Source organism: Hemibagrus wyckioides, linkage group LG02 (genome assembly GCF_019097595.1).
Source record: "Hemibagrus wyckioides isolate EC202008001 linkage group LG02, SWU_Hwy_1.0, whole genome shotgun sequence".
Lineage (NCBI taxonomy): Eukaryota > Metazoa > Chordata > Actinopteri > Siluriformes > Bagridae > Hemibagrus > Hemibagrus wyckioides.
In genome coordinates this window covers 14,847,890-14,872,806 of record NC_080711.1, presented here as the reverse complement: position 1 = coordinate 14,872,806, position 24,917 = coordinate 14,847,890, and the positions used below count along the sequence as shown (strand labels likewise).

General features: G+C 37.5%; 1 protein-coding gene across 1 annotated transcript; it reads left to right on the top strand.

The window, feature by feature from the left end:
• Window positions 1–554: 554 nt before the first annotated feature.
• On the top strand, window positions 555–5,746 carry fscn2a (fascin actin-bundling protein 2a, retinal). Its single transcript, XM_058405833.1, has 5 exons — window positions 555–1,670; window positions 3,861–4,017; window positions 4,372–4,493; window positions 4,625–4,792; window positions 4,949–5,746. The coding sequence occupies exons 1-5, from the start codon at window positions 848–850 to the stop codon at window positions 5,152–5,154; spliced, it is 1,476 nt and encodes a 491-aa protein (XP_058261816.1). The 5' UTR covers window positions 555–847; the 3' UTR covers window positions 5,155–5,746.
• The last annotated feature ends 19,171 nt before the right edge of the window (window positions 5,747–24,917 follow it).

Genomic DNA, 24,917 nt, shown 5'->3' with positions numbered 1-24,917 from the left:
TTTGTAATATTGTTATTTGTGTCTTAGATACTTGACTGGTAAATTAGGAGGAGAAAACGATATCGGTTTTCAGGTAGGATGCTGACATATATGGAAGAAAAAGTTGATCTCGACTGAGAAATACAGCCAGTCAAATATAAATGTAAATAGATGTAAATAGCAAAAATTTACCTAGGAACAAACATCAGGCAGAAAGGCATGACGCTTCCTTGATATGTAAAGAAACTCACAAGAAACTCACTCACAAATTTTCACAAACACATGTTCATGTTTAAAAATTCCAAATAAAATAATGAGATTGGGTAAAAATGAGAGAGAGAGAGAGAGAGAGAGAGAGAGAATATGAAATGGTTATAAAAATGTTTCTTCTAAGAAAGTACGCATCTTGATACACTTATTTGAAATATACTACAAATCTAATATTGGTCAGCAGACACAGAAATCTAAAAATTATATCAAGTTTTTCAAAAGGAAAATGAAAAGTGGCATAGGTTTGTGGAGTAAGAGTTTGCGCAGAAAGGGTGGAGTCAGAGCCTTGATATGTGTGTGGTGAAAGAGGCGTGAGGAGTGTCGTCCTGCTGAGACTAATCCAGGCTGAGTAGGGAAAAGAAAGCAGGCACCTGTACAACTGCAGTAGGGATAGAGAGACATTAGCTAGTGAAGTGTGGAGTCAAAAAAACCAACCATTAGTAGTCAATAGTACTGAATGACAAGAAGGAACAAGAAAGACAGACAGTAAATCTCGAACCAGAGGATTGGAGGAATTTCAAAAGGATTCTTTTAAAGGACCAATTTCCCTTTAATCCTAAGCTTCTAATACCAAACAAACTGTTGTTATCCAGTCAAAATGGCTATCAATGGAATAAGCAAATCTTTAAAGCTTAATTTTGGCCTCATCAACTACGAGAACCGTTACCTCACAGCTGAGACTTTTGGCTTCAAGGTGAATGCATCTGGTATAAGCATGAAGAAAAAACAGCTCTGGACCCTGGAGCAGGATGACCAGGATGGTCAGGTGGTTTTCCTTCGCAGTCACCTTGGCCGTTACCTTTCCACTGATAAAGATGGCAAAGTAAATTGCGAATCAGATGTTCCAGACTCAGATTGTCGCTTTCTGATCGTAGCTCAGTCTGACGGCCGCTGGGCCTTGCAGTCCGAGCCTCATCAGCGATACTTTGGAGGCACGGAAGATTTCCTGACCTGCTTTAGCCAGACCATTGGAGAACCTGAGCTGTGGTCTGTCCATTTGGCCCTTCACCCCCAGGTTAGCGTTTTGAGCGTGGCCCGCAAACGCTATGCACACCTGTCAGATTCAATGAACGACATTTCTTTTGACAGTGATATCCCATGGGGTGTGGATTCTCTGATCACCCTGGTCTACAAGGATGGAAAATACAGTGTGAAAACCTGTGACAACCGCTTTCTCACTAGCAGTGGAAAGCTGGTAAATGATTATGGTCCTGATACAGCTTTCACACTGGATCTCAGGGCAGATAAGCTGGCTTTCAAAGATAACGATGGAAAATATCTAACCCCAACGGGTCCTTCAGGCACCTTGAAATCTGGGAAAGCTACAAAGCCGGGTAAAGATGAGCTTTTTGATCTGGAGGACAGTCATCCACAAGTGGTTTTCCAGGCAGCCAACAAAAGATACCTATCTATCCGTCAAGGTAACTGCTATTCTTTTTCACTTTGAGCAGATGTTTATTATTTATTGATGGCCCATGAAAAATAGCTAGTAAGTCAATGTAATGTAAAAAGAACCTTTTTCACTATAAAGACTCTTTTGTGCAATACAAACATTCCATGGATGTTAATGGTTCTTCACGTACCCTTCCACTTTGACAAAGAAGCATTGAAGACCAATGTATATTGCTGCATATTTTTTAAAACTTTGTAAACACTAACCCACCAGACAGTACACCTTGAGAGAATTATGTTTACTAAGAGCACAGGTAGACATTTGGTACAATCTAGTTGCTTTTTTTAGACACATCTATCTGTAGACCTAGTTCACAAAGGTCTGCACTTTTATATTGACCTCAAACAAATTATCAGCCAGCAGCACTCATATTACTTTAATAACAGTAATGGGATAATGGGCTAGTAGTGTAACCCTGTAGGGCAAAATAAGCTTCTGAATGGCGTTTTTGTGGAATAACAGTGATTGAGAATAGAAAAGAAAGAGCTCAGTGTGAGGTTTGATGAGTAAACAGAGAGGAGAAATCAAGATGCTTCCCAACAGATATTTCATTTCTAATATATGATCAAGGTTGAGCTTAACCTGTGGAATTACTAGATGATCAAAACATGATTTGTGCAGGACACTGCAGCCACAGTGATGAATCTGCAGCACACAGCAAATCATCAGCTATCTAGTCTTGGGCAAGACATTTATGGACTTTGTAGGAAGAATTAATCAGCTCTGGTATCCTTACTGTACATCCACTTCAGATTTCTGCTGTATTAGATTCTTGTTAGAACAAACCCTAATAGGTTCAGTAGAAAGGTTAAAAAGCTTTGCTTGATTGGTGATCAAGAGCGTGGCATGACAGAAGAAGTAGATCTAAGATGCAAGACTTAATTCAGGCATGCTTTCATCTGAATTTTTAGAGGAAATACAAAGGAAGCGGCAGATTGATTGCTTTTAATCATAGTGATACGGCTGGAGTGGCTCCAGCAGTATGTAATATCAATAAAATTGCATTCATAAATTTGATGCTATTCATTAGTATTTAATTGGACAGTGTTCAGAAATGACATTAAACCAAGGGCCTGCACATGAGGACGTCTTAGGTTAAACGACTGGTTCATGATCTGCCAGACCTTAACTAACCGAATAAAAAGTAATGTACGGTTTGTTGTATTTTAAGAGATTTTTTTATTTTTTGACTGCAAGAAAAGAAATATATATGTTTAAAATGTAAAGAACTGTAGGGTAAGACAGTTCTATAGTTATTTTTCTTTAAGGGTTCTTTATCTTCTTTATCTTGACACTGGTTTCCATTTGTTTTTCTTGACTTTCTTTAAGCTCCCCCCCCTTTTTTTGTTGGTTTTTTTTTGTTGGTTGGAGTAAGGCACATAGAGTAAAGCTGCTTAGATGGCCCTTCTCTGCACATTTGCATTGCACCATGGATGGATATACTGCAGCAAGCAAATGAACAGGCTGGGAGGAGGGTATAGCTGCAGGATTATTCTAGGGACAGGCTTACAATAAGAGTTAGCAGGGAATTCTTAGACATGCCATGATGTGTGTTTTTATTTCTTATCTGAATTCATTTAATGATTGCTAGGGCTTTTGCGAGATATCTACATTTTCTGTCTTTTACCTTCACTTCTTAAGTAACATTAAGTGGCATCAGCATTTGGCATATTGTTAATAAATAAATAATGATTCGTATTAGGTTTAGGATTATTTAGTAAGTGATGAAGTAGTTTGGCTCACATTTCGCCGCTAGACACCATGGTAAAAGGCACAGGACACTTACTTATCACATTCCCTTGAGAAGAGAGAAGAAATATTCTCCCATTGCTATGCTTGCTGATAATGAATAAAAGCCAGCAATGGGCACAAATCCACAATAAGATCATGTTAACTAGTCCGTGATGTGCATCCACAATTAGGTCTGTACATCTGACATTAACAATAATCAATTGCTTAGTATACCATTAAATTCCCAGAAAACCTTAAAAGAAACTTTATAATATATGGTGCTCTAATACAATTGCTCTAATTGCTTTTTTAACCTCCTGGGGCTTATAAAAATTAGAGGGACCCTATGGCAGAAATCAAGCTTCTTTTTTTTTTTTATCAGTCATTTAAACCACTGAGCACTCTCACATATACATCTTTTTTTCAGGTGTCAGCATCTCAGCCAATCAGGATGAGGAGACAGATCTGGAGACATTTCAGATGGAAATTGACCAAAACACTAAGAAATGCATGTTCAGAACTAATTCAGGGAATTATTGGACACTCGTCGTTCATGCAGGGATCCATACTACAGGCACAGAAATGTAAGGCAATGTCTGTATGCTTTTTTTATTATTTCTAGAATTTGGCTTACTCTATTTATGAGACATTAGGGAATTGAATTTGTAATAGAAAAAGAATATATATAATATATATGAACCACAGTTAACTTCTTATGAATAATGCTATTAATTTAAAATGCTAATATTAGGACATGCTGGATTAAGTGCTATAATGTGATAATAACTTGGTCTATTCATGTAGCCACATAGTGGCAATATATCAGATGCCGTAAATAAATGTATTTGAATGAACTTATTTGAATCTATTTTTATCTGAATAAATTGATTTGAATATATATAGGCTTAAAATTAATATAAGTGTCTATTCACCAACAGTGAGCCCAACGCAATGTTCGACATTGAATGGCTTGGGACAAGAGTGGCTCTAAAAGCTAATAATGGAAAATACGTCTGCAACAGGAAAAACGGACAGCTTGCTGCAGTCAGTGATACAGTGGGTGAGTGTGTTTAGGTAATAAGATAATGGGGAAGATATCCGGCTTTATTAACTTGTTTAAATGCTATTGCAGCTATAACACCTGCAAAAAGGAACAAAGGATAAGCTTTCTCTCTTCTCGCCTGCCTTTAGGCACTGATGAGCAGTTCTCGATGAAGCTGATCAACCGTCCAATCCTAATCCTGCGAGGGGTGAACGGTTTTGTTTGCCACCACAAGACTGCGAATACACTGGATGTCAACCGCTCTGTTTATGACATCTTCTCACTGATCTACAGCGATGGTGCATATCACATTAAATGTAAGTCTATACATTAAACTGAGCAATTTTTTGCAGATATTCTTTTATATGGATTTTAAGTGATATAAGTACCTCAAGTTAAGTGTATAGCTTTCGGGTATTAAACCCACACACAGACATACACAGACACAAAAAACTGTTTGGGTTTCTTTATAGGTGGAAGTGGAAAGTTCTGGTATGTCACTAGCAGTGACGTGGTGTGTGCAGATGGTGAAGAGCCAGAGAACTTCTTTCTAGAATTTCTGGAGCATGGACAAATGGCCATCAAGAGCAAAAATAACAAATATCTGCATGCCGACCCGGGAGGCACGCTCAAATGTGACATCACTACAATGAACAGCTGCTGTCTCTGGGAGTACTGAGCCGTTTAATAATACTTCACTAATGCACCCAGGAGTAGCAGCTACAGACTGATGAATAACTAATAGTCGGATTAGATGTTATTGGATGACTCATTTTATGAATTTCTTTTAGTTGTCAAACATTAGCAATACTTGGGGTCAAGTCTTTGTATTTTCAAATATTAAATATTATTATTATTTAGCTTAACTACCACCATTAGCAGTTTATGATATTGTTATTTTATTTTCGGTACTTCCAGCTCAAATTAACCTGCCTTTGATATTTATATATAAAATACTTAAAATGTAATATGAGATGCTTGGAGTAGTGTTAGTGTGTCCTTTCAATAAGGCTTTAAAAAGCTATCTTTATTGTCTGACACTTCACTGCTTCGATCATCAATGGGTTTTTGTTTTGCATTACTATGAGTGTTTAATGCACTTGTAGGCCATGGGGTAACAGGTTTGGACTTATTATGAATGTAACCTTTTTGCCTCTGTTTCATTAAAACACAAATTTCATTCAATTCAATTTCCACTGTTTCTTTTTTTATGATAAAGGCCATGGCTTGTCACCATCACCCATAAGTGAGGTTAATTTCAGCTGAGATTAAAAGAACAATTGAAATTCTTCACATTTAGTAGGCCATCTAAAAGGAAAAAACATTTTGATTGCTCTAAAACGCAATGTCACCATTTGTGATATATCACAGTTTAACAAGTAAAATAAACGAACATGTAATAATATATATGAATATATAAATACACTATATTGCCAAAAATTTGGGACACCCCTCCAAATCATTGAATTCAGCCCCTTAGTTCCAGTGAAAGGAACTCTTAATGCTTCAGCATACCAAGACAATTTCATGCTCCCAACTTTTTGTGGATGACCCCTTCCTGTTCCAACATGACTGCACACCAGTGAACAAAGCAAGGTCCATAAAGACATGGATGAGTGAGTTTCGTGTGGAGGAACTTGACTGGCCTGCACAGAGTCCTGACCTCAACCTGATAGAACACCTTTGGGATGAATTAGAGCGGAGACTGTGAGCCAGACCCTTCTCATCCGACATCAGTGCCTGACCCCACAAATGCACTTCTAGAGGAATTTCCATAAACACACTCCTAAACCTTGTGGAAAGCCTTCCCAGAAGAGTTGAAGCTGTTATAGCTTCAAAGGGTGGGTCAATTCCATATTACATTTATGTACATGTAAAGGCAGGCATCCCAAAACTCTTGGCGATATAGTGTATATACCCACAGAAACAAATGATAGATGTTTTACCTCAACTTTGCCAATGCTGCTGAGAATAAACTTGAAAGATGTGTCCAAAACTGCAGTCAAACACTCATTAATGCAGGATTAGGTAAGTTAGGACAAGTAAGTAGATAACTTTACCTGATGTTAGCACTGATGATGAGCATCAAGATAGTATGAAGATAATCCATATTGTGTGTGTGTGACTTATTTACCATTTATCACTTCCATTGTCAATTCCATTCATTGATTTACAATCTGATCAAATGATGGATAGATTAATAAACAGCTGTAGCTCAAGAAGCTCAGCAGACTCAGGTTGAAGGTCCAGGATATACTGAACTTAATTTTTACTGGCCGTTGGCCTGTTCTCTGAGATTTCTTTAATCACGTTTTTAATCACAAGGGGAAAACTCAGTAAAGGCCTTGGGTGAATAAGAGGTTTATCCCAGTTCTATTCAGTTCTTCTCTTGTGCAAACTTCTGAATCATGTTTTTTAATGAGGCACTCCACTGACCTGTCCATTTGAGGTTTGGATTGCTTCACTTCTCAATAAATCATCACATTTTAATTTTGTTTCGTGATATAAATAAAGTGCACTAATCCCAAGTCAGAAGATTAGTCAAAACGGTGGCACAGTCATGCTTTTTGTGAAGATCATTTCCAGAGCCACTGCATGACATCGTTCAATATGAAGCAATATTTTCATGCTGACCGGTCTAATTGCCCGATGAGATTTATTTATTTTTGTGTATATGACTGTGAATTTCTAGCCAGTACTAGATCCTACATAAACCAAACTGCCACCAATCAGTTTGGTTCCCTGAGTTATCAGGTCAAATCACTTTATTGTCACATCACCATCGACACATGTAAAAGTGAGTGAAATTAAAAGTGCAGCTCTAGACCCAGACAGGGCAGTAGAAATTGCAGGTGGCAAATGTGTGGCCTATTCACTATTTATGCTATTTGTTTGACCCTTGAATAATATTGTTAGAGGCACCATAAGATAAGAATTGACAGCCCTGTGTATACACCACCCTACAACTACCAAGAACTTCACAACAACACCTCATTTTGAAACAGACTTTGGTGGATCAATGTCTTCATGCTGCTTGAATCCACCTCAGCTTTGAGCATTCTCATTGGCAGATAAGGACTGGGGAAAGGCTTTGGGGCCACGAAGATCTGGAGCACTAGTGTCACATCCATCTGTGTGCACTGGGTTCACTGTAGCACCAACAATCCTATCTGGGCCCCAGATTAACCCTCTGGGCTTCTGTGGTACCCAGGGTGGGTCTGTGGTACCCTTGGGGTGGGGGGGGTAATGGTAACTGGGATGGGAAGAGGTTTACATCAAAACACCTGGCATCTCCAGCATGCTGCTTCTTGTGGAAGCTGCTAAAAGGGCTCACCATTTTCCTCAGTCCATGCACAAGTGATGCTCAGCCAATCGTATCACAATAGAGCTTGGATGTTATGAGATGGTTGAGATGGTTGAGAACCTTGAGATGGTTAAACTTCCTTTGAGTTGAGAGTAATGTGTCTTGAGCATGTTTTGGAATGAACGCTGATATGGCTTTTGAAGGAATGTCCACATACACTACAGTTTGTTCAGTGCTGATGAATGGCATGCGATGCAGCATGTTTTACTTTGTCTTCACATGCAATTTGCAGGCCAATCTGTCCAAGGACTTGCTTCCTAGAGAAGTTCCTAACTCTCAGAGATCTGCCCGTCGAAGAAAAAAATGTTTATGGTTCATGGGGATGACATACACTACCAGTCAAAAGTTTGGACACACCTTTTAATTCAATGTTTTTTGTTTAGGGATTTATTTTCTACATTCTAGAACAATACAGAAGATTTCAAAACTATGAAATAACACACATGTCACATGGACATGTAATGACAACAAAAAACAGTCAGTTGTTATTTTAAGACACGAAGGTCAGGTGTTCTGGAATAGTTCTTGCAAGAACAGTATTGTCAAGTGCATTCGCAAAACCCATCAAGCACCATGATGAAACTGGCTCACATGAAGACCATCCCAGTAAAGCAAGACCAAAACTTTCCTCTGCTGCAGAGGAGAAGTTCATTTAGAGTTACCAGCCTCAGAAATCACCAATTAACAGCACCTCAGATTAGAGCCGTTATGAAGGCTTTACAGAGCATCAGTAGCAGACATATCTCAATATCAACTGTTCAAAGGACATTATTGTGTATTTCGGCCGCCTTCAGCATTGTTTTACAATGTAGAAAGAAATAAACATCAGGAAAGACCATGGAATTAGAAGGTGTGTCCAAACTTTTGACTGGTAGTGTATACTTGTCTTATATACTTTCTTTTGCTGTTGAAGTACTTTAAAAGTGCACCCCTATCTGTGGATACATGGTACCAGCAAGTTTAACTTGGGGCATGTTGCAGAGGAAGGGTAGTGGGTTAGCAGGCTGGATGGTGGCTTGGCCTGCTTCCATAATTTTTGGAGAAGATCTTCTTTTGCTGCTGCAGACTCATTAGAGCCTTATTCTGTCACTCCTGCATCAGTGCTAGAGAATGGACTGTCTGTGCTTCACTGCATGTCTGTGTGTATCCCATGCATTGGCACAAGTTTGATAAATGACAGCTGACAGCTTGAGAGACTCGGTAGACTTAGGTTGAGAATTACTTGTGCCACTGCTTGTTATTTAACAGGGAAATAAGAAAGCAGGCAAACTAGGCTTGTTCTAACTCTGTCCTTTCAGTTTTACACCCATAGCAGACATACAGTATACAACAGCTTAGCTCAGTTTAGAGAGAGAGAGAGAGAGAGAGAGAGAGAGAGAGAGAGAGAGAAACAGCTTGTTAGTAAGCACCCACAAATCACCAACATGTGTGCCATGTTAATTTGATCATTCCCCCACATTCTCACTGCAGACTCTCAATAAACTATGTCCCCACCTGCCACAAGCTATTAATCACATAGCTGTTCTCGAAGTAGAAGCAAAATCACCCCGTGAAACCTACTTCCTGCAGCAAAAAACACGGAAGTGTGACAAGGGCCACTTGTCTTCTAAACAAATTCTTCTCTCACTTAATCATAGACAGAGAGCTAGCTACACAAACAGATCATGTCCAGACATGCCATCTTTTTATTAGCTACCCTTTTCCTGAATATGAACTCGCACATTTTTTTCCCTCTAGTTTAAGCTATCTAACTTTGGTGAGTTCTTCTAATATTCTCATATTGATATGCATTGTTTGGAAAGGTTTGAAAGCTTGACAGTATAAACATATTAACATATAATCACATATAATCTATGGTGGAAGCATAAAGATGTCTTTTAATGACCTTATACTTAATCAGTGATTATTTGGCAACCAAAATTCAAAACTACCTATGCAAATTATTATTATTATTATTATTATTATTATTATTATTATTATTATTATTATTATTATTATTATTATTATTATTATTATTATTATTATTATTATTATTATAAAAATGTATATTCTCAGAAATGTTATCCTATAACTATGAGAAGGAGTAAACCCAAATCATTGGGAAGTTTTTCTGGTGTGTTTGGAGTTTCCATGTGTTCATTTTGCTATAAGACTTTTGGCATAAGTATTCTTGCTTGGATATAAAGATTATTTAATTTACAGATATAATCAAACCTAATCTATTGTACACAAAGTTTAGAATTAAAACAAAAATCTCTTTGGGAATGGTTACATTAATGGCTATGTTAGTTCTAGATATGAGACTGAATCTTGGACAAAATAATGTCAACAATTTTTTTTAAAATATCACTATTAACTTTACATATATGTAGAACAACATAAGTTGTAAATATAGTAGTAAATATATATTTTGCGATAGTAAAGATATTGCTAATTTAGCTAAAAAGGTAAAAAGTAGCTATTAGTGAGTAGACAGTTTTGGTAGCTTAAAAGCTACTGGATAAACAAAATAATTATTTTGCATTGGAATAAACTAAACTAAACTAAACTAAAATAAAATAAAACGCCATATAGCTAAAGCTGGTGTCAGACATTGACCTCTAGGCTGTGTTGTTTGGTGTGAGGTGGATTGAATAAGTGTTTTTCACTGCTTGTGCTCAAGGAACATAGAGAGCAGAGATAAGTAGAATGTCTTCACCCTAAAAAAAAATAAAATAAGATAAAATTTGTGTCACACCAGGAAGGCTCGATTGCCTAGGTTATATTTGAGTACTTCCTCAAATGGGTATAAGTGAGTCACCGGGCTCTTTTACCTGCTTTTACTAGGAAGGAAAGATGGGCTTCTTGGAAATTGTAGCTTTTCAATCAGTAAGCTTCTTATGGTTTACAGCAGTAGAGTATCTATTGTGACTTCTCGCTGTAGGTAGTTTGCATTTATATTGTTTGCACTGGGATGATCACACACTTGTCAGTAGCATGTATTATGCAGTGCTAGACTATGTGTGCCATAGAGACCTGTTTCAGCATCTGTACATTTGGCACATTTACTTATGAGTTCCTCTAGAACTTTTGCTTTTTGTTGTACATAATGGTTAAATGCACCATATAGACTTTGTCCGTCAGTTAAAGCAGCACAGCGCATCATAGGCACTAAGCTTCCAAACCTGGAGACTGTGTTTGCTAGCGAATGCAAACAAAGGCCAGCATCATCATCATCAAAGACTCCATTCACCCAGGACACAGATTGTTTGTTCCCTTACCGTCTGGAAAAAGCTACAGAGCCATGAAGTCAAACACAAACAGACTGAAGAGCAGCTTCTATCCCAAAGCTGCATCTGCTATCACCCACCCACAGACACATACACACCCCTTTACAGCTGTACAGCGTAAAGGACCATTTATGCCAAAACTACCATTTGCTGCTACATGCCCAACAGTGCACTTTGTTACTTATCACAATATATCTCTTTTATACTTTTATCTCAATATATTACATATGTAGTATATACAGAGAGATTACTTATTGGTCCAAAAACCAGTACACAAAAGCTCTCACAATTCAACTTGCATTTAGAAGGATGTACTGTTACTACTAGCTTGACAGTGAAAGACCTGGGCGTAATATTAGACAGCAACATGTCCTTTGAAAATCATATTTCCAATACTGCAAAAACAGCCTTCTTCCACCTTAGAAATATTGCCAGGCTTAGAAACATTTTATCTGTATCTGATGCAGAAAAGCTAGTTCATGCGTTCATGACCTCCAGACTGGACTATTGTAATGCATTACTAGGTGGTTGTCCTGCATCTTCAATAAACAAGCTACAGTTAGTCCAGAATGCAGCTGCCAGTGTTCTTACTAGGTCAAGAAAATATGATCATATAACCCCAATATTATCATCCCTGCACTGGCTACCTGTTAAGTTTAGAATTGATTACAAACTATCACCACTTACATCCAAGGCTCTAAATAGTTTAGCTCCCATGTATCTAACCAGTCTTCTAACACACTACAATCCATCACGCTCCTTAAGATCACAAAACTCTGGATTTCTGGTAGTTCCCAGAATATCAAAGTCTACAAAAGGGGGTAGAGCGTTTTCGTATATAGCTCCTAAACTTTGGAATAGCCTTCCTGACAGTGTTCAGGTTTAAATGTAGATTAAAGACATATCTCTTTAGCCAGGTATACACTTCATACATCCCATAACCTTGTGCTCCAGTACATCTGATTAAATGCACATTATCATCTAGTACTGCTAATATTATGAACAGCAGCTACGCTAATTCCTTTCCACTTCTTTCCCTTTTTCTACCCATCCCGAGGCATCTAGAAGTTGTGCCAGCTCCAGTAGACCTTCAGTAAGGAGAGGCCAACCCTGCAAGGATCCTGAGTCATCCAGCGATGGACCAGCTACAGTTGGATTCTGCTTCGTGAGGATTTAGGTATTCAAAGCAACGATGCCAACCTTATGTGGACTTTGAGGATGACAACAACCTCCTTATTAATACATACACTAACATTCTACATATGCTGTATCTGCATCACACAACTGACTGTACATGACTGCAGAAAGGACATTGTTCAGAATAATTTATAAACATACTCTCCGGTTTCATCCAAATGAGGATGAGGTTCCCTTTTGAGTCTGGTTCCTCTCAACGTTTCTTCCTCATACCATTTAAAAGAGTTTTTCCTTGCCACAGTCGCCTCAGGCTTGCTCACTAGGGATGATTTTGTCTAATATCTAGGACTTTTGCACTATGATTCTTATGTTTCTCATGTTCTGTAAAGCTGCTTTGAGTCAATGTCCATTGTTAAAAGCGCTATACAAATGAAATTGAATTGAACTGAATTGAAAATTCATCTCAGCATGCATTTCATTAATCAAGACATTTCACTTATGTGCAACCTGGCAGATTTTTTCCAGCGTACTCTGTAAAAAAATGTTTTGGAGGACGCAAGAAATGTGTGTTAACTTTAACATTTTTACATTTAAAATTGACATGTTGTTATGTGTTGCTTTAAAATAAACAAATGGTAAAGGTTCTCTCTGGTGATTCTGTGTTAAAATACTTAGCCAGCCTCAATGCAAGCAGATATCCATCCATTTATCCATCCACACACCCATTTATTCAATCATTCATTTTCAGAAACCACTTTTACACCCACTTATGAATATGTCCTCAGTAATGGTTGTTTTTCAATTTGTTATTTAGTATATGGTACAAATTAGGAAGACCGGCATTTCAAGCATTAATTCATTTGTGCAGTGAGGAAAAAGTGCAATTTTAAATACAATGCCATGGTAGTTATTATGCATGCCAGTTGGCTAGCATGTCCCAGACAGCTATTGTCCTGGGCTTTTTACACATAATCATTCCAAGGGTTTAAAATGAATGGTATAAAAAGCCTAAATGACTGGTGATTGCTGAGGCTATGTATAACAAAATGATTATGACCCAAAATAGTTTGTAGGGTGGGCTCTGAGAAGAATGGTGAGAATCATCTAAATGTTAAAAAAAAAAATCATGTTTAAAAGAAAAAAAGAAAGAAAACATAATAGAGTGTGTTGGCTACGTGTGACAAATAAGTCAGCTTTCAAATTTCTTTCAGTGTATAACAATCTGTTCTGAGTGGCACAGCAGACTTAGATTGCCATGAAGGCCAAAGTAGGCACAACACTCTACTACTTGTGTTCCTAATCATCTGACAAGTCGTAAACATGACTCTGAGACATACTGTATGTAATTGAAACCAATTTAAGAGTGTGAAACATCGTCTACATGAACAGAACTGGTGACATGGAGACGTGCTTGTGCTTTGATGCCATATAGCTAAAGCTGGTGTCAGACATTGACCTCTAGGCTGTGTTGTTTATGTAAGGTGGGTTGATTAAGTGTTTTTCTTTGCTATAGTGCTCAAGGAACATAGAGAGCAGAGCTAAGTAGAATGTCTTCAGCTTAAAAAAAAAGAAGAAAAAATAAAATCGGTGTCACACCAGGAAACCTCTCAATTGCCTAGGTTACATTTGAGTACTTCCTCAAATGGGTATAAGTGAGTCGCAAGGCCCTTTTACCTGCTTTTACTAGGAAGGAAAAATGGGCTTCTTAGAAATTGTAGCTTTTCACCTTAACCTTCTTATGGTTTACAGCAGTAGAGTATCTATTGTGACTTCTCGCTGTAGGTAGTTTGCATTTATAGTGTTTGCACTGGGATTATCGCACAATTGTCAGTAGCATGTATTATGCAGTGCTAGGCTATGTGTGCCATAGAGACCTGTTTCAGCATCTGTACATTTGGCGCATTTACTTATGAGTTCCTTTAGAGCATATGCTTTTTGTTGTACATAATGGTCAAATGCACCATATAGACTTTGTCCGTCAGTTAAAGCGCATCATAGGCACTAAGCTTCCAAACCTGGAGACTGTGTTTGCTAGCGAATGCAAACAAAGGCCAGCATCATCATCATCAAAGACTCCATTCAACCAGGACACAGATCGTTTGTTTCCTTACCGTCTGGAAAAAGGTACAGAGCCATGAAGTCAAACACAAACAGACTGAAGAGCAGCTTTTTTTCCCAAAGCTGCATCTGCTATCACCCACCCACAGACACATACACACCCCTTTACAGCTGTTAAGGACCATTTACACAATGACTACCATTTGCTGCTACATGCCCAACAGTGCACTTTGTTACTTATCACAATATATCTATTTTATACTTTTATCTCAGTATTATTAAATATTAAATATTTAGCCACCCTCAATGCAAGCAGATATCCATCCATTTATCCATCCACACACCCAATAATTCATTCATTTGTTTATTTTCTGTAACCACTTTAGGCTTACAGGGCTATGGACCCTATGCAATCCCAGTAACTCTGGGCTGAAGCTGGCTGAGTTCACCCAAAATGGATTGCCAGTCCATCACAAGGCCATTTTACTGACTAGATAACCTCGAGGCGGATCAAAGCATTTCAAACTTTTACATTTTTTGTTATATTTTTTAATGAATGTTTTGATGTAGACTTCTCAGATATTTTCACTGTCATGTAAAGTGCCTATTTAACTACCTACTGTATATGTATATGATGTATGAATGCCTTTACCATAGGACCAGTTCAAACTCTTCTTAAAATCTTTTTCAGTTACTGGCCAGTGATTTAAGCTGTCAAGTCCGGCTTGTAGCGTCTGGCCTCATACTATGAAACTCACCTATAAGGCCTCACTATCAATCCCTTGCCTTTAATAAACACAAGCTTATGAAAGCCTTTGTGCACTTCCAGGAGCTGATCTGCTCTCAGAATGGAGAACTGCTGGAGGCTTAGAGTCACACTGACAGGAAATATGTCTGCATGCTGTGTATAATGGACCTAAACAATGTGTATGATATTGTGTCAGTAGTGACCAAGGGCAGAAAGGACCAAGGGACAGGTAATTTACTGAGTATGTATATGTTACTGAATATAAATATTCATTATAAAGTAGGTTAACTAATTTCTCTAATTAGTTAAGGAAGTAAAAATGTCTTTAATTAAGTTTTATTAACTTTTCACATTTCCGGACATTCCAAACATTTATTCATTGTTCCCTGGTGCCCTCGACGTTCATATGAAAATTAGGGGGGGTGTCTTATTTACTTTGCCGCGTGCTCTAGCTTCTGTTAGCAGTGATACCGCGCATGCGCGTGTTACTATGCACCCGCTTCAGTGGTCTACTCTTGAGAAGATGGCAGGGAGTAAAGAAAAAGCGGTATGTCTCTTGCTAACGCAGGATATCGTCAGAGTTTTAAGACTTTGTCACAGTTATTTAAATTTTTCCAAATCCACCACAGCAATATTTAACGTGCCAGTATGACCAACAGAAATAGGTTTATATTTTAGTCTACGCAGGCAGTGTACTAACCTCACGCCTGTCTGTAACGTTCACGTCTTCAAGGGCACTTTAATGACCAGGGTCAGGTGTGTGTTACACTGGGGTTGGAATTACTGACTGAATAGTTCTCCAAATGCCACCACCTGGCACATCTACATGTTTTGAATGATTATAGGTTTGTTTGCCTCTGTTGGAAATCATAAAGAATGATTGAGTCATGAGTTGAGATCAGCGGACCATAAAACTCATAATGTGTCCTGACTCCTCACCAGAAGCCCATTTAGTGGCAATGTGAGCAAAGACGGCTGAAGTTCCGGCATTCTTACTTTTTTTTCTCTACATTGTTATTTCTGTAGCCTTTTAAAAGTATTACTTGTCACACTGTGATAAAACTCTATGATTGTATTCTATGACAGACTGTGTCCTATATCAGACTGTGATCTGTGACAGGTTGTGACCTATAACAGACTGTGATCTATGACAGGTGGTGATCTACATCAGACTGTGATCTATGACAGGTGGTGATCTACATCAGACTGTGATCTATGACAGGTGGTGATCTACATCAGACTGTGATCTATGATGGATTGTGTACTATAACAGACTGATCTATGATGGAGTGTGTTCTATATAACAGACTGATCTATGATGGAGTGTTTTCTATATAACAGACTGATCTATGATGGAGTGTGTTCTATATAACAGACTGATCTATGATGGAGTGTTTTCTATATAACAGACTGATCTATGATGGAGTGTTTTCTATATAACAGACTGATCTATGATGGAGTGTGTTCTATATAACAGACTGATCTATGATGGAGTGTTTTCTATATAACAGACTGATCTATGATGGAGTGTGTTCTATATAACAGACTGATCTATGATGGAGTGTTTTCTATATAACAGACTGATCTATGATGGAGTGTTTTCTATATAACAGACTGATCTATGATGGAGTGTTTTCTATATAACAGACTGATCTATGATGGAGTGTGTTCTATATAACAGACTGATCTATGATGGAGTGTGTTCTATATAACAGACTGATCTATGATGGAGTGTGTTCTATAACAGACTGATCTATGATGGAGTGTGTTCTATATAACAGACTGATCTATGATGGAGTGTTTTCTATAACAGACTGATCTATGATGGAGTGTGTTCTATATAACAGACTGATCTATGATGGAGTGTGTTCTATATAACAGACTTATCTATGATGGAGTGTGTTCTATATAACAGACTGATCTATGATGGAGTGTTTTCTATAACAGACTGATCTATGATGGAGTGTGTTCTATATAACAGACTGATCTATGATGGAGTGTGTTCTATATAACAGACTGATCTATGATGGAGTGTGTTCTATATAACAGACTGATCTATGATGGAGTGTGTTCTATATAACAGACTGATCTATGATGGAGTGTGTTCTATATAACAGACTGATCTATGATGGAGTGTTTTCTATAACAGACTGATCTATGATGGAGTGTGTTCTATATAACAGACTGATCTATGATGGAGTGTGTTCTATATAACAGACTGATCTATGATGGAGTGTGTTCTATATAACAGACTGATCTATGATGGAGTGTGTTCTATATAACAGACTGATCTATGATGGAGTGTTTTCTATAACAGACTGATCTATGATGGAGTGTGTTCTATATAACAGACTGATCTATGATGGAGTGTGTTCTATATAACAGACTGATCTATGATGGAGTGTGTTCTATATAACAGACTGATCTATGATGGAGTGTTTTCTATAACAGACTGATCTATGATGGAGTGTGTTCTATATAACAGACTGATCTATGATGGAGTGTGTTCTATATAACAGACTGATCTATGATGGAGTGTGTTCTATATAACAGACTGATCTATGATGGAGTGTTTTCTATAACAGACTGATCTATGATGGAGTGTGTTCTATATAACAGACTGATCTATGATGGAGTGTGTTCTATATAACAGACTGATCTATGATGGAGTGTGTTCTATATAACAGACTGATCTATGATGGAGTGTGTTCTATATAACAGACTGATCTATGATGGAGTGTTTTCTATAACAGACTGATCTATGATGGAGTGTGTTCTATATAACAGACTGATCTATGATGGAGTGTGTTCTATATAACAGACTGATCTATGATGGAGTGTTTTCTATATAACAGACTGATCTATGATGGAGTGTGTACTATATAACAGACTGATCTATGATGGAGTGTTTTCTATATAACAGACTGATCTATGATGGAGTGTGTTCTATATAACAGACTGATCTATGATGGAGTGTGTTCTATATAACAGACTGATCTATGATGGAGTGTGTTCTATATAACAGACTGATCTATGATGGAGTGTTTTCTATATAACAGACTGATCTATGATGGATTGTGTACTATAACAGACTGATCTATGATGGAGTGTGTTCTATATAACAGACTGATCTATGATGGAGTGTGTTCTATATAACAGACTGATCTATGATGGAGTGTGTTCTATATAACAGACTGATCTATGATGGAGTGTTTTCTATAACAGACTGATCTATGATGGAGTGTGTTCTATATAACAGACTGATCTATGATGGAGTGTGTTCTATATAACAGACTGATCTATGATGGAGTGTGTTCTATATAACAGACTGATCTATGATGGAGTGTGTTCTATATAACAGACTGATCTATGATGGAGTGTTTTCTATAACAGACTGATCTATGATGGAGTGTGTTCTATATAACAGACTGATCTATGATGGAGTGTGTTCTATATAACAGACTGATCTATGATGGAGTGTGTTCTATATAACAGACTGATCTATGATGGAGTGTTTTCTATAACAGACTGATCTATGATGGAGTGTGTTCTATATAACAGACTGATCTATGATGGAGTGTGTTCTATATAACAGACTGATCTATGATGGAGTGTGTTCTATATAACAGACTGATCTATGATGGAGTGTTTTCTATAACAGACTGATCTATGATGGAGTGTGTTCTATATAACAGACTGATCTATGATGGAGTGTGTTCTATATAACAGACTGATCTATGATGGAGTGTGTTCTATATAACAGACTGATCTATGATGGAGTGTGTTCTATATAACAGACTGATCTATGATGGAGTGTTTTCTATAACAGACTGATCTATGATGGAGTGTGTTCTATATAACAGACTGATCTATGATGGAGTGTGTTCTATATAACAGACTGATCTATGATGGAGTGTTTTCTATATAACAGACTGATCTATGATGGAGTGTGTACTATATAACAGACTGATCTATGATGGAGTGTTTTCTATATAACAGACTGATCTATGATGGAGTGTGTTCTATATAACAGACTGATCTATGATGGAGTGTGTTCTATATAACAGACTGATCTATGATGGAGTGTGTTCTATATAACAGACTGATCTATGATGGAGTGTTTTCTATATAACAGACTGATCTATGATGGATTGTGTACTATAACAGACTGATCTATGATGGAGTGTGTTCTATATAACAGACTGATCTATGATGGATTGTGTACTATAACAGACTGATCTATGATGGAGTGTGTTCTATATAACAGACTGATCTATGATGGAGTGTTTTCTATATAACAGACTGATCTATGATGGAGTGTGTTCTATATAACAGACTGATCTATGATGGAGTGTTTTCTATATAACAGACTGATCTATGATGGAGTGTGTTCTATATAACAGACTGATCTATGATGGAGTGTTTTCTATATAACAGACTGATCTATGATGGAGTGTTTTCTATATAACAGACTGATCTATGATGGAGTGTGTTCTATATAACAGACTGATCTATGATGGAGTGTGTTCTATATAACAGACTGATCTATGATGGAGTGTTTTCTATAACAGACTGATCTATGATGGAGTGTGTTCTATATAACAGACTGATCTATGATGGAGTGTGTTCTATATAACAGACTGATCTATGATGGAGTGTGTTCTATATAACAGACTGATCTATGATGGAGTGTTTTCTATAACAGACTGATCTATGATGGAGTGTGTTCTATATAACAGACTGATCTATGATGGAGTGTTTTCTATAACAGACTGATCTATGATGGAGTGTGTTCTATATAACAGACTGATCTATGATGGAGTGTGTTCTATATAACAGACTGATCTATGATGGAGTGTGTTCTATATAACAGACTGATCTATGATGGAGTGTTTTCTATAACAGACTGATCTATGATGGAGTGTGTTCTATATAACAGACTGATCTATGATGGAGTGTGTTCTATATAACAGACTGATCTATGATGGAGTGTGTTCTATATAACAGACTGATCTATGATGGAGTGTGTTCTATATAACAGACTGATCTATGATGGAGTGTTTTCTATAACAGACTGATCTATGATGGAGTGTGTTCTATATAACAGACTGATCTATGATGGAGTGTGTTCTATATAACAGACTGATCTATGATGGAGTGTTTTCTATATAACAGACTGATCTATGATGGAGTGTGTACTATATAACAGACTGATCTATGATGGAGTGTTTTCTATATAACAGACTGATCTATGATGGAGTGTGTTCTATATAACAGACTGATCTATGATGGAGTGTGTTCTATATAACAGACTGATCTATGATGGAGTGTGTTCTATATAACAGACTGATCTATGATGGAGTGTTTTCTATATAACAGACTGATCTATGATGGATTGTGTACTATAACAGACTGATCTATGATGGAGTGTGTTCTATATAACAGACTGATCTATGATGGAGTGTTTTCTATATAACAGACTGATCTATGATGGATTGTGTACTATAACAGACTGATCTATGATGGAGTGTGTTCTATATAACAGACTGATCTATGATGGAGTGTTTTCTATATAACAGACTGATCTATGATGGATTGTGTACTATAACAGACTGATCTATGATGGAGTGTGTTCTATATAACAGACTGATCTATGATGGATTGTGTACTATAACAGACTGATCTATGATGGAGTGTGTTCTATATAACAGACTGATCTATGATGGAGTGTTTTCTATATAACAGACTGATCTATGATGGAGTGTGTTCTATATAACAGACTGATCTATGATGGAGTGTTTTCTATATAACAGACTGATCTATGATGGAGTGTGTTCTATATAACAGACTGATCTATGATGGAGTGTGTTCTATCTGACAGACTGTGTATGATGGTAGCAATGGGCCTTGTGTATCTTTCAGTTCAAGTTTTGCAAGCTGAAATATTTCTCCAGATTTCCAAAAGTTTCAGAAACTCTGAACTCCTGTGCACACGCTGATGAATGACAATCAAATTACCGGGCACAGCTGAGTTGCATTTAATGATCTATAAAACGCTGTGAAAGGCAAAGCGCACACAGCTGACATGACCAGGGAAAAGCAAAAAATAGACTTTTTCAGAGGAAGAAGTGAAAGTCAATTTGACTTGTCTATGCAAATAAAATAATGTATGTATAATATTTAACAATGTATACTTAACAGTCACCTGAAAAACCAAAATCTGGACCAATTTTGGGTGAGGTGGAAAAAATAATTTGACATGCAAATGAAGGGAGAATAAAATCGGTCTATATACCTCCTGTACCCAGGTGATTGTGGACACCAAGCACATCACACAGGAAAACTGCTATGTTGAATTATTTATTAGATTTTTTATTCAAAGGAAACTGGCCAGAAATCCCTGATGTGCCAACACTGTTAGAAAAGCAGAAGAGTGTGTTTCCACGGGAAGTGAACCGTCCTTAAGCCATCTCACACGAGAAAGTGTGCTTTAATACTGAATATCTGCAAGGCTGTTATTCGACCATAGACGCAAACCCACAGGGCGAGTTTTGTAGCTTGTAGTTCTATTTATTTTTTGCTCAGACAATGGTAATAGAGCCTAAAGAAGCCATATTCACTCTACGGCATATAAATATAGTTTGTTTTTGTTATAGGCGCTTCTGGTAAAATTAGCATCCTTTCTTTCTTTTTTTTTTTTTTTTTTTTGCCATGTCCACTGATAATGTCTGAGTACAGTTATAGTAAATGTAAGCTCTCTTGGGACCTAGCAATTTAGTGGCTTATATACTTTGAAGCTGATCAACTGAGATTTTTATTAGTTATTCATCTTGTATGTAAATTTCCATACACTCCGAAGAACAAGTGGAATACAAACTATTTTTCAAAATGATGAGAATTTCATGACTACCAAATTTGTTGTGTAAACACTAGGTGCGTTTACATGGACACTTTTTGATCTGATCGTAACAGGACTAGAAGCACAATCAGATTAAAAAAGTGTCATGTAAACACGTCATTCGGATGGAACTTGCCACATCCGGTTAAAATTACAATCGGATGGTAAGGGGTGGTTTAAACCATTTTTAGTCCGATCGAGAGGACATGTAAACACTTAATCGGATGGAATATGTTCCTGGAAAGTTCTGCGCATGTGCAATGACGCAAGAATGACGTATGACGTACGGATGTTGTCGTAGGTAAAATGGCGGGCGCTAAGCAAAACTGGTCTGTGGGTGAGACTACGTTGTTAATTAATATTTTAAAAGAAGAAAATGTAGTTACAAGACTAGACGGACGCAAGTCACGAAACAGCGAGCTTTCCAAACAGGTGTATGAAAAGCTGAAAGACGCAGGCGTAAACCAGTCAATTGACCAAATAAAAAACAGATGGAAATCTCTTAAGGCTGCTTATTACAAGTCACACTCACAGAACAACAAAAATCGCCATCGACTTTCCCGTTCTTTAGCATCATGGACGAGATAATTGGAGGAAGACCCTTAGTAAACGCGATCTAATCCGATTCTAATCATGTGTCATGTAAACGCGCATTACAATCTGATTACTTTATACCGCGTTCATGTTAAACGCCGCGATCGGATTCGTCAATCTGATTGAATTCAGTCCGATCTGATTAAAAAGTGTCCATGTAAACGCACCTACTCTTACATGATTTTATGAATAAATCTGTTCCTGTTGGGCTGGATAAACAAGGCCCAATGTTAGCACAAATATGGTTTAAAGGAGAGGTCCCCAACCTTTTTTGTACCATGGACCAGTTTGATACCGGACCATTTTACTGCGTCCCGGGTGTCGGTGGGGTGACATTTGTTTTTGGGTCATTTTAGTGAGGGTTAGCTTGCGGACTTAGTGATGTATGGAAAAACCCGCAACTGAGTCAAAGGCGGGAGTGTGGCGTGGTTGGAAGTGGCAATTTTTAGAAGTTATATATAAAATGATAAGTTTATTGTACATTTGTGGCCCGGTACCAAATGATCCATGGCCCGGTACTGGTCCACGGCCCGGTGGTTGGGGACCCCTGGTTTAAAGGGCAAAGAAGACGGGTTTGGAGCGGTGTACATCTGAGTGAAAGAGGACAACATGGAATACTCATTCTTCAAAGTTAACCTGAGGAAATAAGGATATTTTTCTGTCCAGTTGCATGTATGGTAGTTTTACAGCTCACTGTATGACAGGATATGTGTGCAGATCTATTCATTAATGTGAGCACGTTGGACAAACATAAACAATATAGCTTGTGTTATGACTTTTGCATCACCAGATGTGGTCCTTGTATTGATGGCATTTAGGTGAGTGATGGGATCTGGTGGCTTAGTGATCAAGGTGTTGGATTACTGTTCAGAAGGTTGTGAATTTGAATCCCAAGTTCACCAAGCTGCAGCTTCTGCGCCCCTGAGCAAGGCCCTAAACCCTCAAGTGTATAAAAAATGCTGTAAAAGTCATAGCAGCCTTAATCTGATCATTTTCATAAACATATTGATATGACACTGAGAATTCGTTCCAAAACCACCAGTCTCAACAGAATTCTGTCTCCCAGTGTAGCTAAATCAAGCTGAATAAATGGTTCAGTATAAACTGAAAACTACCAATGGGAGGATGATGTAGAACTCCTATAACAGCTACAAATACTCTAGTGGTGCAATGCAAACGAAACACGCTCATGGACAGAAAACCACAAGCTCATTGTTTCCCTCTATAACAGAAATGACACTATTTTCTGTGCGGGTCCAAATCATGCTGATTGATGACATTAGCAGAAGATTGGACCTGTAACACTGTACTGCTTTAATCACCACTCAGAGTCTTCATTGTTTGATCTGAAATGAAGATGATTTACGCACAGCATGTTAGAATTCAGCAAGGGTTTTGTTCATAATCAACCCATACTGTGTGAAAAGTAATAATCTTAAAAGATGGTTTATAGTTTAGACCGGTGATTACATGTCTCACTGCTCTTAAAACAAAAGGATCAGTGAAATGTTCTCATTAGACAAGTTTTTAAAAGGGCAGAAAAAAGAGAAGAAGAATCATTTCTTCAAGTGCTTGTTGAAAGTTTTTGCATTCAGTGGTTAATAATAATAATAATTTATTTATTATTATCATTACTATCATTATTATTATTAGGTCAAATAGAAGCCAGGAATTTAATTGTATTTTTATTTTATTTTATTTTTTATTTTTTTTTACAGAAACAAAGGCTGATGGATTCTCTAAGAACAGCTGTCCAGTGGTGCAAAGAAAACGAGCATCGCTTTCTGCAAAAGGTCGAGATGCCTGAAGTCCTGTCGATGCCAGCTGAAGAAGCAGCTTATGCCATCGATGCAATTTTGAATATGCACGAATGCTGTGAAGAAGAAAGAGATGAAGCAGTTGCTCCTTTTTTGTTTCACTTTCATACATTTACTGATATGGACTTTTTTCTTAGTGAACTGGCAGATAGAAGAAAACTCAGGGTGTTCACTATTTTAAAACAAAACACTTGTCAAACAGAATAATATAAAGAAACCCAATAATAGAAAAATATGAATTCTGAAAGTTGTCACCAGCTCACTTTTAAGATTGAGAAGCCAGGTTATGTACAGAATGGGACAAGATAAACATACGCCAAGCAAAAGCCGCTGATTTCAGGCCGACAAGTGACCGTGACTGTTTGTGACTAAATGTGGGCATGGTCAGAGATGTAACAAAGTGGAGACAAGTTTAATTTTTGCAAATATGGAGTGATTTGGTGCAGCAACTATAAATTGGAGTGAGGACAAGAAAACTGATTTGTTGTTAAGTAGAATGCTAGTTTTGCCACCCAAGTGAGAACCGTTACTATGGCAACCAGTAAGGATGCATATTG

Bases quoted from the DNA above. Each gene is read 5' to 3' on its own strand.
- fscn2a (XM_058405833.1), top strand. From the start codon at position 848: ATGGCTATCAATGGAATAAGCAAATCTTTAAAGCTTAATTTTGGCCTC. The intron at 1,671-3,860 runs GTAACTGCTATT...TCTTTTTTTCAG, and splicing joins ATACCTATCTATCCGTCAAG to GTGTCAGCATCTCAGCCAAT. The intron at 4,793-4,948 runs GTAAGTCTATAC...GTTTCTTTATAG, and splicing joins TGGTGCATATCACATTAAAT to GTGGAAGTGGAAAGTTCTGG.